Source organism: Aythya fuligula, chromosome Z (assembly GCF_009819795.1).
Source record: "Aythya fuligula isolate bAytFul2 chromosome Z, bAytFul2.pri, whole genome shotgun sequence".
NCBI lineage: Eukaryota > Metazoa > Chordata > Aves > Anseriformes > Anatidae > Aythya > Aythya fuligula.
Window position 1 is genome coordinate 83,617,833 of NC_045593.1, and position 19,456 is coordinate 83,637,288.

At 33.6% G+C, this 19,456-nt stretch overlaps 1 protein-coding gene across 6 annotated transcripts in view; it reads right to left on the reverse strand.

The window, feature by feature from the left end:
- The window catches only part of KIAA0825 (KIAA0825 ortholog), a 256,596-nt gene that overhangs the window by 207,157 nt on the left and 29,983 nt on the right, over positions 1 to 19,456 (reverse strand). For 5 of the 6 annotated variants that reach the window (XM_032205814.1, XM_032205813.1, XM_032205809.1 and 2 more), the window contains 2 exons: positions 13,751 to 13,890; positions 3,444 to 3,612 (listed from right to left, as the gene is read on the reverse strand). In XM_032205814.1, coding sequence (XP_032061705.1) covers positions 3,444 to 3,612; positions 13,751 to 13,881 — 300 coding nt within the window. In that variant the 5' untranslated portion in view covers positions 13,882 to 13,890. The remainder of the gene's footprint in view (positions 1 to 3,443; positions 3,613 to 13,750; positions 13,891 to 19,456) is intronic. The other variant, XM_032205811.1, reaches the window with a different exon arrangement.

Sequence of the window (19,456 nt, forward strand, 5' to 3'; positions counted from 1 at the left end):
TAATGACTAAAACTGTTGCACTATTATGGGAGAAAGCAACAATTTAACCTACCTGCCCTTTATTTTAGAGCATTCCATTATGAAAAATAAAAAACTTGTACCACAGTAGGTAATTCTGAACAAAAGAGAGAGCACAATAACCTTCCATATAGGAAAGTCTTAAAAATTGACTAACTAGCTATTTTTCTTCCACTTCACATCTTTATTTCATGGAGCTCCCTATGCAATTTTGTACTTACTAGTAGGAAACATATGTTGTAGACAGAACAATAAAGGAAATTATCAGTCAAGTATCTTCCTATAAAAACATGCATGTAATAGAAATATGTGGAACCAATTAATATCTTAAATAGTGGAAATTAATATGCATATATGTAAGGCTGATTTGATTTCATCTTATTGTCTACTAAAGCATTCTATGAGGTGTTGTGGATGCAAAGACAATGTGTTGAGCTGGTAAACGGAGACTCTAGTCACTAACTGCTGCTAGCATAGTTAGAGTAGCTGGAAAGTCAAGTGCCCACAGATAGACTTATGAATTTAAAGGTTTGTTTTGTTTTGTTTTGTTTTAATGAAGTATGATCAACGATTATATTCTGAAATAAACAGAACAGGAAAAGGTGTCAAACCAGTGATTGTAACTCATGCCTTTACATGATGAATCCAAAATGTCTTCCAACCAAATCCATATGCTGTTTTTTAAGGTTAAACCAAAACATTTTTATTCATGAAAGCCAGTAAGAATTTTAATAGTTTCAAATGCTTTGCAACTTAGACTAAAACGTAAAAAAAAAGGAATTTGCAGATGCCATCTTAGACTTAGTATTCCTCAGAAAAAGTCCCTGAAGTGAACAGTGAAGGTCTGAAAACACAGTATAATCAAGTGTCTTTGAACACTGCCTGTATTGACACAGGCTTTTCTATCTGAAAGTTTATCTTTAAGAAATACTTCAAAAGATGATGACAAAACTATTCAAGAGAAAGAGATCCAAATTAGTGTCTAAAGGTTTTAGAGAAGTGTGAAAAGTTCTCTTATGAGTACAGAAAGTCAGTGATAAAAGTACACAAAAAAAGACTTGCATTCTATCAACTAGACTACTACCTGGTATAGACTACATCCAGTATTGTTAAGGTTTTCTTGAAAGAGATTTGCCATTAGTTTAGGTGGTAGGCAATTTAATGAAGATGTGTCCGTATACAGATTCAGCTATTAAGTATTTAAAACTACAGACTAGTACACAGAATTATGAGATTTCACATAACTGAAGTCTTTTAGGGTTCATGAAGAACCTCTCAGTATTTCCATGAGAGCTTATAACTGCTTGAGAATACCACATTGCATTATTTATTTATTTATTTATTTTAAATTTGTTCCAGAAGCTTAAGAGACAAGTGGAATACCTAACAAAATAAACATACATAATGAGGTATAGTAACAAATAGGGATACTGTCCAGAGGTGGAAAGAAGGTTAATTTTATTGAAGATATATTGTATGATATTTAACTTGTCATTTGTAAGCTTTTAATTAAGTCAACTCAGTAATTAATTCAATGGATGGAAATACACAGTTAAGAAAGGTCAGGCTGTAGTAATCTCATTAATGCTGAATACAACTGAAAACAGTTTAATGCACATGTGTTTATGGAGCTAAGGATGAGTATAACTTCCTACAGATGGACAGATGGTGCTAGTGCAGATGCACATTTCATGTGTAGTCTCATCAAGGCAATAGGCTGGCTTATCTGAGAAGCCACGAGCCTGAAAACAGTTTTGTCCCAGTTCCCAAGCTCCACAGATGTTCGTTCTCCCGATAAGCTGTGCAGTGTTAAGGTTTTGAGGCTTCTCACCCTTCTAAACTGTCTGTTTAGCAGCCTCCCAAAGAGCTGCTCCCAAGGTTTAACAGCCCACAGCCAGACTGTCATGAAGTCTGTAGACTCTTGGGAAGCTGAGAGCTAGAAAGCACGTTTTGCATACGATACATCCAAATTTTTTGCAGAGATGGGGATATTTTGGAGTTTGCCAAACAAATGCCGCCACCTGGTGTTCAGGTATATGGCTTAAAGTGACCCGGGAGAAGGATGAGCACAGGCAACAGACACGGGTAAGTAAGACATCATTGCCATGCCCTCTTCTGAGGGTGTTAAGTAAGATATAACTGGACTAAGAGAAGTATCAAACAACTCGTAAATCTGTATTCTCTGGGATTCTCCCATTTTGTCTAAATCAAGTCTGACAAGTATCAGTCTGACATCCTTGAGCAGCATGATTATTAACAGCAACACGCATACTGATCACCCATGTAAGAAAGGGATTAAATCACTTCCTCACCACATGAACATTAAAGACCTGGTATTCCTAGAAATGACTTCATAATTCGACATATCTTCAATTAAGCAGGGCTATCAGTCATGTAATTCAGTGGATTGAAGTGTGACTGAAAGATCAACAACCAGGTTTATGAATCAAAAACAAAAACAAAACCAACCGACCAAACAAACAAAAAAAACCACAACCCACCAAAAAGAATAATAAATTTTTAAAAAGGAGATTTGATGAAATTTGAGTTTTAGCCAGAAGTTCCATATGAGAAAAATCTCCACTTCTTGTAACCAGGTTTCTTCTGCCAATATGGGATATCTTATCCTAAAGGTGTTCACATCCAATGACAAAATCATGACTAAGAAGTAACCCAGAATAATTCACTGGACAAAGTCTATATTTATTTGTGTTGATACTCGTATATATGTATGTTATATAAACAAGCATTTATGTAGTTTCTATACAAAGTTGAAGGCTGCCATTTATTGAGGTATTATCCTTCATTTATTTAGACAATTCAATTTTCCAGAATTCCACTTCCACGTATTTATTCTAACACTAACTTTTCAGGAAAAATTGGGGTAAAAATCACATCTTTTTTCACAAAAGTGAAACATGACTTCTGGTTGGGTCCAGTTACACAACTTGCAAGAAAAATGGATGTAGCTCCCACATGCTGATTTAGGAAAAAGTAGATATGAAGTTAATGCCTAAACAACACATAAAGCACAACAATCTGTATTAGATGGGATATATTCATACTGATACAAGTGAAGAGAAAGAACTAAAATTAACAGACTGTGTGTAGACAGTAACTTCATATGTTTTCACCTTCAAATGTTTATAAAACAGTATTGGTGATGCTGAACATGTGGAAGTATCAGCAAATTTTTTTAGATCCAAGTTTGTCTAGTTAGGACATGATCAAAAGGAAGCATAAAGCCCTGATGCAGACATAAAATCAGGACTAAGCTTTATGTTAAGTTTTCTGGACTATATTCACAATAGTGAAGACTGAAATAAAGCTAACAGGAAAGAAAACAAACAAACAAACAAACAAACCATAAGCATCATATAATAAACTTTCCCAAACATTAAACTTTGTAGTAAACAATTTTTTACCAGGGTCCTGAGGAACTCCATCAGCTCTCCATGTGGTGTAGATGAAGGTCTGAGAGAAATAAAATTGCAGTTGTTTAGCCACTGAAGGCAGTCATTTGTGCTTTGCAGTATTTCATCAGTACATATTTCATTTACTTCTGATTGCAGGTCTTTAAGACACTGTTCCATGCTATAAAGAAAAAAAAAAAAAAACTTTTTAAAAAAATAAATTAAATTAGTCACACTAAATAAGGCCTGAGTTTCCAGCATTTATATTATAATGTACTTTAAAAAGTTCTCACACAATCTTGTACTTTCCAGTAAAGCAGTTGGTGAATAAGATATTTCTCACCTTAAGAGCTGGTATTTAATTAGCTAAGGAAGATAATATAAGCCGAATTAGCTACCATATACAAAGGTGAATGTATCATTCTGTTCCTTTAGCAATCAGCAGTTGCTTTATAATACATAAGATATTAACAACTTCTTAAAGACCAATTGACACACCACAGAAAAAGCTGAAAAGAATTTTAGTCACTTTTGCTGAGAAAGCAGATCTTTTATTTCCTGTTTTTTGTTATTAGAATACCTGAAAGAAAGTTTGTTTTCAAGGAGCTGATCCACTCTTTAACAGCCCTATTTGTGAAATCATGGTAATATGATATGGTAATTACTGTGATTTCAGTTGCAAAAATCACAAGAACAGCTGATTATCCAAACAGGTTTCATTTCTGTTGGTGTTTCTATTTGGCATCTACATGAAAAGAACAGAAAATAAAAATCCATAAACAGTCTACCTCCACATAATTTCCTACAAAAACACCTTTTCACTATTTCAGAACTACTTATCTTAAAAGCGATGCTTAATGTTTTATCTGATTTCTATTAATAAAATAGTATTGACTATTTATTAAACCTAGGCAGACCTAGGTTTAATAGTAACAAAGCCAACACTAAGACCAAATTTTGGTATATGGCCACGCAAAGCAATTCTCACTATTCCTTTAATTTTATTCCGGAGTATATTTGTTAAATTGTTTATGTTCTTACATAATGGATGTAAGGTTTGATGCAAGTTAAAGTTTAGTTCTTTCTGTTAGTGGAGTTAAAGATCTAGATGACACCCAGCTAGCTCTTTACAGATACTTCAGTGGCTGATACTTTTGATCATGTTAGTTTCTGTTTTCATGACATCAGCCAAACAACAAGAAAGCCTATTGTACTGACTCTTTGTTTTATATAGATGAAGTATGTTTGTTTTTCTTTACCTGCTCTCTAACATTTACAAACTAATATGTTTGGCAAAGTAGACAAGAAGACTAGAAAAGAGAAGAGAAGAAAATGAGGGTAGAAGGAGAGGAAAGAAAAGAAACTGAATATCAAAGTGTGTAACAAGGTAAAGTGTATTACAAGTAGTGGCAAAAATACCAGCTTTTCCAAAACACATGCAATGAAACACTTTAAATTAGTAACCTCGAGTACAGTATGGATATTTTTTTCTGCATTACTCCTCTGTACAGAAAGATTAATTTAACAAATGTTTATAAAACATGTAATCTGCTTTAGATATGAAGAAATAACAAATCTCAAACACTACTAACCTATACAAATTTGTAGCAAGTGGTGAAACTGATGATGAAAAGCCATTTTGCTTATTGCCCACTGACTACATTTTGTCAATTGATGGTGCCTATAGTACCGCGGAAGAAGAATTTATTTGTTTTTGTTTGTTTGTTTCTACTGGATTTTCTCCTTTACTGAGTGATTTGCATTTTATTTCTTTTACAGATATTATGCAATGTACCCTAAACTCCTTCTAGTTGTCTCATTCTGATCAATAATGATAAAATAAATCACTATCATCCATACCTTTGGCAACAGTCTGTTAATTTGAATTTACATTTTAGAAAATCAAAGGAAAACAAAAAGCAAATGATCACACCAAATTATGTGCTGGGTTTTCCTTTTACTTTTAAGTAGCCTGCAACAAATATAATGTATTTTGTTCTCAGAATGCCATGAAGACATCAGTGATGATAAATACCATTTTGTGCCTTGTTTCTTTCAAATAGTCATAGAAAATAACAAGCTGCAAAAGTAAAATGTATCAATGGTAAAAAGAATGTAAGGACTACTCTGTACTGTAACTTAAGTGCAGAGTGCCTATGACATTTTGAAAGGGGAAAAAAAATAAATTAAATGTTTCCAAAACAAAGATTACTATAAAATTTACCTAAGTTACTTATTTTAAGTTTACTTACTTTAAAACTTAAAAATATGTGGGTCATTTTGAACAGCTTCTTACTTCCCTATATTTAATTGTATTTAATAACAATTACGGATAGATTAGTTTCATGCTTAAAAGGCATGATAAACCAGTCAAAGTGTATTTTACTTACATGAAGACACTGCATTTTACAGCTGCATTATCTTAAAGAAACAAATGCAGTAAGTTGAACGAATGGAAAAATATATTACAACCTGTAAAATATTATGAATACATGGGTGGTCTATACACCTCTCTCCATAAAATTGAAGTGGAAGTCTTTTCAAGACTTTTCTGAGCATCAGTGAGCTCAGAATGATGTGCACTGAAATGAGCATCGGCTCATTGTCACAGGACCTTATCAGGAGCACAAAGGACTTCCACTGATAAAACAATCTTTCTCTGCCTGTGGCACAGTCAGGTTCCTGGTGGGACAGCCCAGCCATGAATGCTGATTCGAAACTTGATGAAAGATTGGTATGTATCTTTTTAACTTGAGAAACCTGTTCTTTGGAGTATGAAACAATATGCCATGACTCCAGGAACACAAGCTACAGCTTTTATTGTGGTATGCTGATGTGCCTCATTCAGCCATACCCAACAGATAACAGCACTGGGCGTTGTAATAGGGACCACTGCTCTTAGCCTCTGCCAGTCTGCTTCAATTAGGAACCAGCTTTCACACTCATCTTCGACATCTGAATTGGTGTGCAAGTCAATAAAACACAAACCACGGACAAGCCACAGCCTTCGCAGGAATAGATATTCCAGCTATTTGTCCCAACACTGATAAGGGGATTAGGAGGATACATTTCAGTGGACCTTCCTGTAGGTACCAACCATGACAATTCTATTAATTCTGTTTAATCCTTTTATCTCAGTAAGATAAAAGTGTTATTTGTACTAAAACTGTTTTCCACTAAATAAAATATTTTCATACTGTTTACTTACAACATACTGTTATAAATGAAGATACAACTCCATCTGAATTTAGTAATATTTATAAAAGGCAAGTAAACAGCGCTAGGTGCGTGGAGAGTCCATGCTCTACCAACATGCACACCCAACTGTCGAACTTCCTAAATATATATAGAGCATTGCTTTTACGTATTCATAAGAAACCCGAGTACGCCTATACGTATGTATAACTTATCCCCACTTCGTATCATAATTCTCTTGGTGGTAGTCGTTGGGGGTTGTGGGGATGAAGGCCCCATCACTGCTAGCAACCTTTTGTTCTTGGATCCCGTCCAGACCGTAGGAGCAGCTTCAACTGCCTCCCTTTTCTTCTGCACATGCTCTGCCCTCCACAAGGTTCCCGAAAGCAACAAAACATGATTGACACCAACCCACGGGAGGCCAACTTTGCCCACATTTCGTTAACCCTTGAAACCACACTAAAAATATGATTATCAACAAATTTTAATGGTTCCAACCAGCAAACGCCCAGCAACTTCCATGCTTTGACGGCTGGAGAACAAGCAACCCCAGACTGCATGGCGTCTCCTGAATCGCCCTTCTGTGTTCCCTCTAAACTCTTTATATTCCTGATGGCCTCATCATTAAGAGTCTGATGTTAACACCAATCATGGGGCTTGTCGACCCCCATGGCCACACTCCCACATCTCCCCCTTCTTTATTAACATCAACCATCTTCTTGACACTAATTATTACTCCATATATCACAATACTGTAGTTAAACGTGATATCAAAAATATTGCTATTTCTCACTTTTATGAGTTTTGTCAACATATACTATTATTTAGGATTACTCCTTTATATTAATTAAATTATTAAATAAAATATTTAGGTTTTTGTTTACCTCTGAAAAAAAAAAAACTCTTTTTGTGCATCATCTGAGTTTAGAAAGCAGTTATTTTAAATAAAATACTTCCTCCGAATTATAATTATCCTTACAGTATATAAAACTTTATAATTTTGTATTTGTGTAGAAAAGTCTGTTTTCCAAGTTTGCTGAAGTTTCAAAAGCTCTACACAAAAGATATGATCTTGATGTCAAAAATATGCTCAAGGTATGTAATGAATTGTATTCTTACAATCACAAACAAGTACAATCACAAATGGCTATTTAAAATCCTATATACATTTTTTTCCCAAGTAATCCTTTTTCAGTAAAGGTTCAATGAAATTATATTTTAGTAAGTTCACTGCACTAAACAAGCTCAGTTTTTTGAACAAACTGAGGCATCAGTCCAGATGATATCAATAGACACTCTGTATGCAACAACAGGACCATAAGTTGTCTTAAAAACATGTGTGGTCAATGGAAAAAATACAGCCATGTCTATGTGCAACCCCATCTGAATCAGGTAGACAAGATCTGGAAGACAACAGGGAAATCAGACGTAGCTCTGTACATAATTTTTTTTTTCCCCTGATTACCATTGTTAACTGGGTCTTTGTTCCATATGTTTTTTTTTTTTTTTTTTTTTTTTTAATTATTATTATAATCATTATTATTTGTTTGTATGTTTGTTTGTTTAGAATAATCTCTGAAGCATTTAACCTTACCGATAAGGAAAGGAATCCAATTCATGTTTCAAGTGAACAGGTACCAAAGCTAAGATTTTGCTGGAACTAACCAGAAAGTACTTAATTCTTCCACTGGAATTCAGCCTATTGGTACTACATTAGAATAACTGTGCATGGTCAGTCAGAATTTCTGCATATGTGTGGCAGTGGTCACTAGGAGATGTCAAAGAAAAATTAAAACAAAGCAAACCAGAAAAAAAAAAGTTAATATTTCTCAGAATATTTTCATCATTCTCAGCAGTTTGTGACACAAGGATTTAAATCAGATAGTGTCTTAGCATTTAACAGGCCTCAATTAGTTTTTCTTCCATGAAAGCTTCCACTTGTGTTTCATCCTATGGAACTGTTCATACACAAAATGAAAAATAAAATAAAATTAAAACAAACAAAAACACAAACAAAAACAAACACACAAACAAACAAAACCCACAAAACAGCCACAAAACTACTAAATACAGTATAAAAGTAAATGAAAAAAAAACTTAACCTAACTCTGTAGCAAAGCAGTCTGAAAATTATGGATTTTTATGAAATTGACTGATTTTTCAAGAAAGTTCTTGAAAAGTTTTTTGTTCTTGAAAGTTTTTTCAGTTCCACTTGAGAAACATCTTGAGCCTCCATGAGTACATCAATGTTTGCAGCTAGAATTACCAATATGCTATTATGCCAGTGAAAATGTGATCACACTGAAATAGATTCTCCTTCTTACAACTGATGGTGTTTTTTTCTTTTGTTTTGTTAGTTTTGCTGTTTTAATTTTTACAAATAAAGCTAGATTGTCTTGTGCTACCTGTGTCCACATTAAGAGTGCTTTTCTGGAGTACCATTTGTAAGTATTCACACTGTACAGAGACAATCTTGACTTGAGAACTCCTATGTCCTTCTATTTATTAAGTTAATAACTGTTTTTAGGAATAACCTAACCATGTGGAGAGACCGCTTTTGATATGACTGCATCAGCAGACAAACTGAGGGACTGTTCAGTTACAAACCAAGTACTATAATGGAACTGGTAGTGTATGCACTGCCACACTGATAAAACATTTTGAGAAACATAGCATCAAAATGAGGTTTGCTGTCTCCATGAATCATTCTCCATTGCCTAAGATGACTACAACTAAGCTGAAGGATGATCTTCTAACTCCTTTCAATTCCTAAAGAGCACTGTTTCAATTTATTTCATGTAGAATATGGAACAGACATAAAATGACAATGAGATTGCTTAAATTTAAACTGCTAAGCTATAACTGAAATAATCTTTAAACCTCATGTTACTTAAGCTTAAAAGCCTCATATGCATCCAGATCTGCTGTTAGAATGCTAGAATGTTTACATGTCTTTTATTAAGAACAGATAGGTTGTTTTAACATTAATGAAATAATTGTTTCTACTGTCTTCTGATGGCAGAAACGCTAACTGTATACTAGTTTAAGATCATCATTTATATTCCTGGGAAAGTTTGACTGCTAGCTTACAGGTCATTTCATGTAATGTGAATCATACCATTTGGAAATCTGTGTCAGAGGACCTGCCATATACTTTGAGAGTAAGAGATCTTTGAAAGAAACTTTTAGCAGTGTAATTCCCACATGCATTTTACTCGTACCTTTTCTAGAGAGAAAGCTACCAAGAAAGTAAGAAGCAGCTATCTCGAACTCAGGGATCACACGCAGAGACAACACAAGCTGAAAAGGAATAAAATTACATCCTTGTCGTAGTTCAATTACTCCTTCCTACAAATTACAATAGGGCAGTGGTTAGACAGAAACTTGTCACAAGGATTTTACTAACATTGTTCCGGTATCTTAATAAGAGCTAAATTTTCTGTTAAATACTATATAAATGTAGAGCAAGCAGATTACATATACAAGTATCATGGTTTTCTTTCTTTCTTTTTTTCTTTTTTTTTTTTTTTTTTTTAAAAATATTCAATCCAAGTGTCCATTACCAATGTTTTTCCTGTCATGTTGGCTGTAGTAAAACTCTTGTGAATATTCAACCGCTACTTGGGATTTTGGATGGAGATTCCAAGACTTTGCCAATTCTTTTGAGTGAGTGAGTGTAGCTCCTACCTGAAAATTCCAGAAAGGAACAAGCCACAATTTTCTTCAAAATAAAATAAAGAATAAAAATAGAGGGAAAGATAACTCTTGCAGCACATCTCAATGAAAAATACACAAGCCCTTGCATACTGCAATTGTGAAATGGAAAAATGTAATGAGACAGCAGTGCTTGTCTGAAACTCCTGCTTCTTTGCTGTGAAGTGTTAATGGTGGGAAGTATTTCTATGCACATCAGCAAAGTCGTAAACAACATCCAAGAGAACTGGAAAGTGTCATACTAGCACCCTGGTTAAGGAACTTTCGAAATAATCCTGAAGTCTGCAGGTTAAGCATCCTGTCCTGATTATAACAACTTACTCATGCCCTGAATATAATTTATATGAACAGTTATGGGACAAAATGCAATGCTGTAAGTACTTATTAGTCTTGACCTCACTGGAGCCCTTGAAAAAAGACCTTCAGCAAAATCCCAGATGACTGATTTACTGTTAATTAGACAGAGGGTCAGCTTGAAGTTTATCAGACTGAAGTCAAATCAAGCCTCTGCAAAAAGCCCTAGAAAGACACGGTCTCCAGTGTATCACAGAAATATAATTATTAGTAAATAATTTTGCTGAAACCTGAGTAATTCTTCTGTTGAAGAAGACCTAGAATACTTTACAATTCCCTACAGCCTCATAGCATCTGTTGGCACTTTATTGCCACTAAAAAGCAGACAACCACCCACTGAAGTGACAACAGTTCACATGCACGTGTATGCACACTCACACAAATCACGAACTGCTAAAGAGCCTACAAAGTTTGCAATCACATTTAAGCTATGCAAACTTGCCTTGCTTTCAAACACTATGCCTTATTTTCTGCTTAGTAGTAGTAAATATCAGTCAAAAGTTTAGTTCTATGAATTACTCATAAATTAACTGTTATGAACTCTTAGGCGTCTATACTAGAAGACAAAAAGTCTAGCAACTCAGTGTTGAGAAACAAAGAAAGTCAAAGCAAATGTGAGGGGAAATACTGGAGACAAACGGCAGTCCTAATGAAATTATGAATACAGCTTCATGTTTTAGAATAACCTGACACTACCACTGCACTTAAAACTGGGCAGCAATGACAATGACTTTGAGAGTTCATATTCACCTCCCTCTGTAAACTACTGTAAAAATAAAGTTTTCATTCAAGTGTAATAAGAGCTCTGCTATATAACAGTGAATGAATGAACCACTTATTGCCTTAAAACTTAGAAATAAAACAATTTCCCACAGATGTCTTTTTTTTTTTTTTTTTTTTTCCCTTTGTTATAGTGTCAAATAGAATTGGTACAATTCAAAAATACAGAAAGTAATTCAAGAGCTGGAAAGCATATCTGATTTGTTGTGTCACACAATTTTATAAAAGCTGTTCAGTTGGAAGGCAATAAATGAGCATTCAAGTGATTTACACACTTTTGGATCATAATTTTTTACACAATGTTTTATTTTTAAAAATATATATATGCTGTATACTATTATGTTTATTCTCTGTGGTATAATAAAATCATAAATCTATCTGATGAAAAATAGATTGTATTCCAATTGTATCACTGTAGCACATAGAGCTGCTCTTATCATACCACTTACAAAGATCAATGGTAACCTGAAAATGATTTCATTCCATGCTACCTCTAATATATTAGCAATAAAGGACTGTTTTTAATTTAAAAGTCACATCAGCTGCTGTCCATCTTCTTTTAAACTCCTCTCGATTTCTGAGACTGACATATTACAGGAGCAAAATATCACCTGGTAGCGACAGGGTTTTCTGACTTTTCCTGAGAAAATTAGTTGAAAAACTAGCTTAAGTGTCAATTCAACAGAAATGCTTTTCCTGACATGTTTCCTGTGCTACCACACCCTAATCAAATTGCCTCCTCTCCCTGCAGACCTTAGGACTGAAACTATGAGAGGGGGATTCTTAAAAATGCTTAGATAGTTCCACTGTGATGATGTTAATGTAAAATATAACATAAAAAGTTCGCTGATGGTACTATTAAAAGGAGCAGTCAGCTGGCCTCTTCTCCCACAGCCAAAAGATTTCTCAGCCAGCAGTACATATTTGACACATATTTAAAACCACAAACAAAAACAGTAGTAAGGCATGTGTTCATTTTGACAATAATCACTCTAACCCTTAGGCTGACTTTGCATAACAATGACAAATGCAGTGTTATCTGGTAGCTGAAGAGGTGACAATATCTGGTTTACACATTTGTTAAATATACTGGTGCTGTTTTTTCCAGATACGTAACACCATATACCAAACACACCTTTGACTATTTTATGACATCAAACAAAGTAAGCAAGCGTCAGCATTTCACTACCATCAAAAGCTGGAAAATTGTAATTGAAATTGCACTGTGCAGTGGTCCACAACTCAAAACATATTTCCCAGATCTTCAGTAACATTGTTGCCTCTGGGTAGCTACTACCAAAACATCTGTAGTCACTAAGATTTTAAGCAAAATTTTGAAAAGTGAGATATTGATAATATTAATAATTTTAATAATAAACCTTTAAAAAATCTCAGCTTGGCATAACGAATATAGCAGTAATTCAGAGATGACCTAAATCAGTTTTCAGTGACGTATAGCAAAGATTTATCTCCATTATTCAGGAAGCTGTTTGGTAGCAGACAAAGACTTCTCACAAATGTGGCCTTCATTAAAATTACATGATCAAAACCCAAGTGAAGGACATTCTTTGAAGGCATGACTCTACAACATGCTTTGCTATCTAAAGGCAAACATTGTCAAAATTTAACACAAGATGATGGTTCTTGTTATATGAATGTGTAAAGGACACTCAATCTATTTGCATAAGAGCATCTTTCACAATATTTAAAATACTTCAGAACACATTTTTAAAGCACTGATTTTTGTGAACTAGTATGTAGCAAAGAAATGGACAATGAAATAAATTGCAAACCAAATGCTAGTTAGAAAATCTGGTATTGCAGCATAAACGTAATTGAAATAGGTAAAATAATTTTATAAGAAATATTTGTACTAACTTGGTCTGTCTACTTTCATTAGAACTGTTTAAAGGACACCATGGGTTCAAATTTTACTTTTTTTGTAAAATTCTGCAGCTCTCAGTGAATAAAAATTCTTTTAGTTATAGAAAATACAACTGCAATAGAAATAGATGGTATTTTTCTTCCGCAATCACAACTACTGCAGTAATTCCCAAAATTAAGATGATTCATATGTTAAAAGTACCATGCAGAGAAACACCAGAGCACAAATATTAAATGTCATTAAAATGTGTTAAATGCTCAAGCAGTAATGGTGAATTACTATGGAAATAATATTAACCTACAGCAAGAAAAGAAATAAGTCAAAAGGTGTATTTCTTCCTAAGCTTAATGACTTTCACTAACATTTTGAATACAAATAAAACTCCCTTTACCTGGAAGAATTCTTCTTTATTTTTTCATCAATATCATTAAGGACTTGTTGAAACTCTGATTCTCCAGGAAGGACATTTAACAAACAGTCCAAATTGGAAGAATCAAGAGAATACTCTCCTCCCCACTCCATATTCAGAATCTGTAAAATAAAATATAAATACATGAAAATAGTTAAATAAGGAAAAAATCAGACTAAGTATCAACATATACGAGGTGTTGAAATAATGAAATACATATGTTAATACTGGAAGCATTTGTGTAGGAAATTATAAAATGAGTGTTGAATAGCACACCTTCTGCCTGCTTCTCAGTACAGTTCTATAGAGAGGTATACCTGTAAAAAAGATATAAATTTCATATCTCACATTTTTCATTAAAAAAAAACACAGTTATTTTATCTCATTCGGAGTCGTACCTTTGTTTTCTGGAATTAAAGCACATCATCACAGCTAACTAGAACCTAAAAAAAATCAGCTCAAAACACTTCAGTGTACCTGAAAACAAGAGACATCAAGATTTTGAGATGTCTTTCTCAGTGACTTAATTGATACCTATTTTGCCAAAACCTAAGTCAAATCCACTGGTTTACTCAAACAAAATAAGACACTAAATCCCAGGAGTCTCTACACCATAAGCAAAGCACTAGCAGAGTGCTGCTGTTTTTTGAGAAATAATGAAATTGATTTTACAACTAGTGATGACTTAGTACTAAAATTAAAGAAAAATTACTTAAAATTGGAAAGTTCTTAATAACTAGTCTTTTTAATGTCTACTATTTATTAATACTACTCATAAGCAGTAACTTAAGGCACAGATGTTATTATTCAGACATGCGCAATATCTGGGCAACAAATTATGATGAATTAACCGTTCACCATTTTTCTTACAAGCAATAAAAGTTTATGAAACAAGCACTATGTTGGCCAACAAAGATTATTTTAATATTTTAGACTACAAACTGTAATAACAGAAAATGCATATGTAATTTTCCAAACAATGAAATCTTGAATGATCAGAATTAGCTTTATTTACATTGTAAGCCTAATTTAGGTTATGGAAAACACCACATAATTACCACTGTGATTGTGGTTCATATTATCTTTTGGATAGTGACTCACTATATTTTCACTAAAAATATGCTTGCTGTACCAGCAAACCTTATTGAAAAACAGATCACGATTGCCTACTCTGCCAGTATTCAAATGCAAACCCATCAAGACTGATACTTTTTCCTCAAATACTGTTTCTTCGTACTTAAGATCTGTGAAGGACTAAACTCTTAACTGAGCAGAAAGTTGCCCAGTTCTTATATGAATCTTAATAGTGATGGCATGAATACCACTTTTTAACCCCTGTTGCTGCCAGCAGATAATATTTGTTTTTCTTTCCTTTTTTTTTTTTTTCCCCAAGGAAATTCTTCTAGCCACATTTGGGGAATTTACCTAGCATCACTACTGTAAAAATAAACTGATGGATTCTAAGTGAACATTCTACAAACACCTGCTCCAAAATACACATCACATTAAGACTGAAGATCAAGATTGTATGTTTGGTCAAATATGAGTACAAATTATAAATAGCAAAACTGCCCATTTCTTCAGCAGAAGTGTCACTGATTCTGGCTTTGGTCTTTCAAAAAGAAAAGTTAATGCCTGAAGGTCCTGTAGAGCCTATTATCTTGCACATCTGAATGAACAGTATAAAACACATAGAGCCAAGAAATATTTATTATATCATTATCTTAAATTCTCAGAAGCTAAAGAATACCCCTTCACAAATAAAAATTCCAAGACTTCTCAACATTTTGGAATGTAGCTGAAACTCAGTCACCCTTCTGGTTAAAATGTCTGGATGTAAACCAAATGCATCATGTAATACATCGAGGGAGGATCGGTCTTTGAACATAAGACTCAAAGTATCTTAACAGATGTTGCTGTAATTAAAGACACTGTAATTAAAAGTAGAAGTTAAAAAGCACTCTCCCAAATGCTGAAAAACTTCAGTCAGCCATTCTGGAAAAAAAACAGTGGGCCAAACTAAGTTGCTCAACAAATGCAAAAAGATTAAACAGTGCTTTATGAAACAGAGATGAAATAAATACTGAAAATAAAGTTGTTTACTTGTATATGATACTATTTATATTCAGACATGGTCACACAAATCCATTCCCTTTTCTCTTAAGAATTACTTCAGAGTTTATACAGAATGTGACACTAACTCTATTCAACACCTATAAATGAAACCCATCTTTTATTGAATTACTCTTCCAGAACAGTCAAAGATCGGTGTAAAATGTACTGTATAATAGATACATATAATGGAAAAAAACATGCGTTTGAATGATTCAAAGTTTTCATAAAATAGCTGTGCAATCAAAATTTAATATTTGTTCCTTATTTTTTTTCCTTTCATGGCAGCCAAAATAAGCTTGTGTTTCACAGAAAAATACCAGCACAGTTTACAGACCACTTACTGTTTAAAAAATTCATCATATGAAAAAAATCACCTTGTAAACACGACAGCCTAGTTTTCACATATGCATTTCTGTAAGGCTTCTATGTCATACTTTCCCAGTTCGCTTGTCAAAACAAGGTAATTATTTTTCTCAGTCTTGGTTTATGGTGAAAAAAGAAGCATTTGATTAACCAATTTCCAAATACTGTTTTACATGGTCAACAGCAACTCCTTCATACAAAAATCTAAATATTTCTGTAATACAAGACTATCACAAGAAGAAGCAAAAAGCAAAGTAAAAACGTTGCAGAAGGAGTGCCTAAGTACCTCAAGACATGAAATGATTCAGATTGAGCAGGGACTCCACTGTTCCTTGAGTGCCCTGGTGCGCCCAGCTGAAGGAGACCGGCACCTGCTCCACCAAAGGGATAACCAAAGGGTTATCCCTTTCTGTCCCCTTCTCTTGGGGAATTTGTGGCTGCTCCCTGACAGCCAGTATGGCAAAACCCTCCTGAGATGGTGGAATAGTGATTTTTGTTAAGACAAGAACCTGTGTCTTCAGCTTTTTATTATTTGTAAAGTTACGGGGGAAAAAATGTCTTTCATATTCCAAATTATTTCAAAGCATTTTAGTCTTACAATAATGCACTGCTTCTGCAAATGTAATTAACTTAATAATAGCTCTTATGCTGCATAAATAGGATCATTCTATAGGTTTTGTATTAACTATTACAGGGAAATATTATGTGTTCCAAGGCAATCAATCTTACGGAACTGGATTCACATGTAACTCAACTGTAAGAGCTACAGTTCTTTTTCAAAATATATTAGAGGGTCACCAATCACCATTTAAATGAGGTAACTGTCACTCTCTTTTGGTAGCTACTCAGGAAACGTAACCTACGTACAGTGTAGCTCAACAAGAAACAGCTTTCAGGTCTCTTATTTTAACCCACCTCTAATTTTAAATTTAATATTTAAATATTTTTATTTTTAGTACCAAGATGATTTAACTTCACTGTAACAATGTGGCACCTCTAACAAACTGAACATTAAGAGTTGATTTTTACCAGGAACAATGCATTTGAAAAAACATTATGGAAGATTCAGGTTGATGTGACAGACAGATATATATACATATTTTTTTCCAATTCATGCAGTGTTAGCCACTTTTTTTTTTTTTAACCACTTCAGGAGCATTTTTCATTGCTTTGTGTGAGTTTCTTATTTCAATGTGGATGAAAAGGAAGCAATCTTTTCATAGAAGTCCTAAATAAAATGATAATTAGTTCAAATCAGGTATTTTCTCATTCTGATAGAACAACTCAATAAGCATTATTGTTGTGAAAACCCTTCCATTACAGAAATACATGAAAATTTGAAGGAATTTCTAGGATTAATTTGTAGTTTGTAATGATTATATTTACTGTAATAAACATTTGTTCTCAGACAAATAGTTTGTCAACAGCACATGGACCTAAAACTTGATTTTTTTACAGGCATTTTCACTAAATGTATATACATGTACAGTATACCTGTATACATGCCTAAATCACAATATCTAACTATAGATTTATAGTCTAACATACTGTAAAATAGATATGCAGCTATAGATCTCCCAGTCCCAGAATAAATCCCATTCTTTTTAAATATAAATCATTAGTCTTTCATTACACTTGGTAAAACATTACTAAATAAGTCACTTTAACAGCACAGAAATCCTTTCCAACATTTCTAGCCATTTTGTAAGTGTTGACAGAACTATTTATTGATAAATATTCAGTACTGTTACTCCTTAGTTTCTCTACAGCACTTCAGGCAGTTAAGATTCTTGTTTTGATTTCAGTGGGTTTCAGATATCACTGGACAGAATCAAACATCAAGAGGGTCAGGCAAATTTTTTGTTATAGTTACACATGACCTGCAGGGTAAAAAAAAAAAAATCTAAATACAAATTTAAAGTTCTGTTGGCCTGGGATCTCCTCTGAATCAATTGCCTAGTGTAATGGAAAATTAATTAGCTGGGTCCTTTAGGCCCTTTTGAGAAAAACATAAAAATAGTACCTATGTATTAAAGAAAATCAGAGCAGAACTGAAGCACTATTTGTAGAGGCAGACATGGTGTTTGGTCACACTCTGTTAATCCTCCAAGTAAACTTTAAACCTTCTTGTGTTTTCACAAGAAACCTTGAATACATCTATGCAACCTCTGCTTAAACTAAGAAGTTTTAGGAACTACACCATTTCACAAAATAAAGATCCGAAGAGAGACTGGCCCATTGCCTTTGAGCATCCAGCTGAGCCAATTGAACAGTGGGTCTTCAGAGAGAAAACAAAACTAACCATCAAGGTTTCAATAAAATCCAGAGGTAGGCTTCTCTACACACACTAGTGTGTATGAAATAATGTAAACCTTAGCCTACTACTTAAACATTGGCAGATATGTAATGGAGCCAACTATTTGTGGGCCGTCACACCAAGTAAATGATGCATACTCTGATAAAAGGTCTGAAGTCCCTGTGTTGATATGCTGGTAAGGCCAGAACACGACACAATATATAACAGATTTATTTAAGCAGACTGAAAATTAACAACTGTAATTAAATGAATTTCAAATAACTTTAACATGAGTAGTTTGACAAAGATAGAGAATTAAATACCAAGTTTATGTTTAATAGTGGAAGGATAAGAAAAAAAAAAGTCTTAAATTTAGTTATGATAATTTACCTTTGTGGGTTACTATGGAAAAAATATTTTGATTGTATCATAATTTTGGTTATTTACCACAACCAGCACACACGTATAGACAAAACCCTTCAGTGAAAAAAAAAATAAAAGAAAATCAAACAAACAAAAATTAACAATAACAAAACCAAAAACAACAAACAACTGGTAGGCTGCTATTGCTTTATTAAAATCAGTGATTTTTAAACCGAGCTTTGTGTAAGCTGAATATTCTACAACTCTGCCATTTGGTCTTTAAAAAGTCAGTCAAGAGTTAAACAAGAAATCAAGACCTGTCACGAATTTCATTCAGTTAATGTCCATTAACATATAAATATTTAGAAACTACTACTATAAACATACCCATTTAGCAACATGTTTTTCAAAATATAACACCCTGCACTTCAGCACAAAATTCTTTGCCTAAATGCAACCTAAGGACCATGGTAATCAACCTTTCTGGACTGTTACAGACAATCTAGATATTTGAAAGCTTGCTTTCATGTTATGTGATTTTATCCACATAT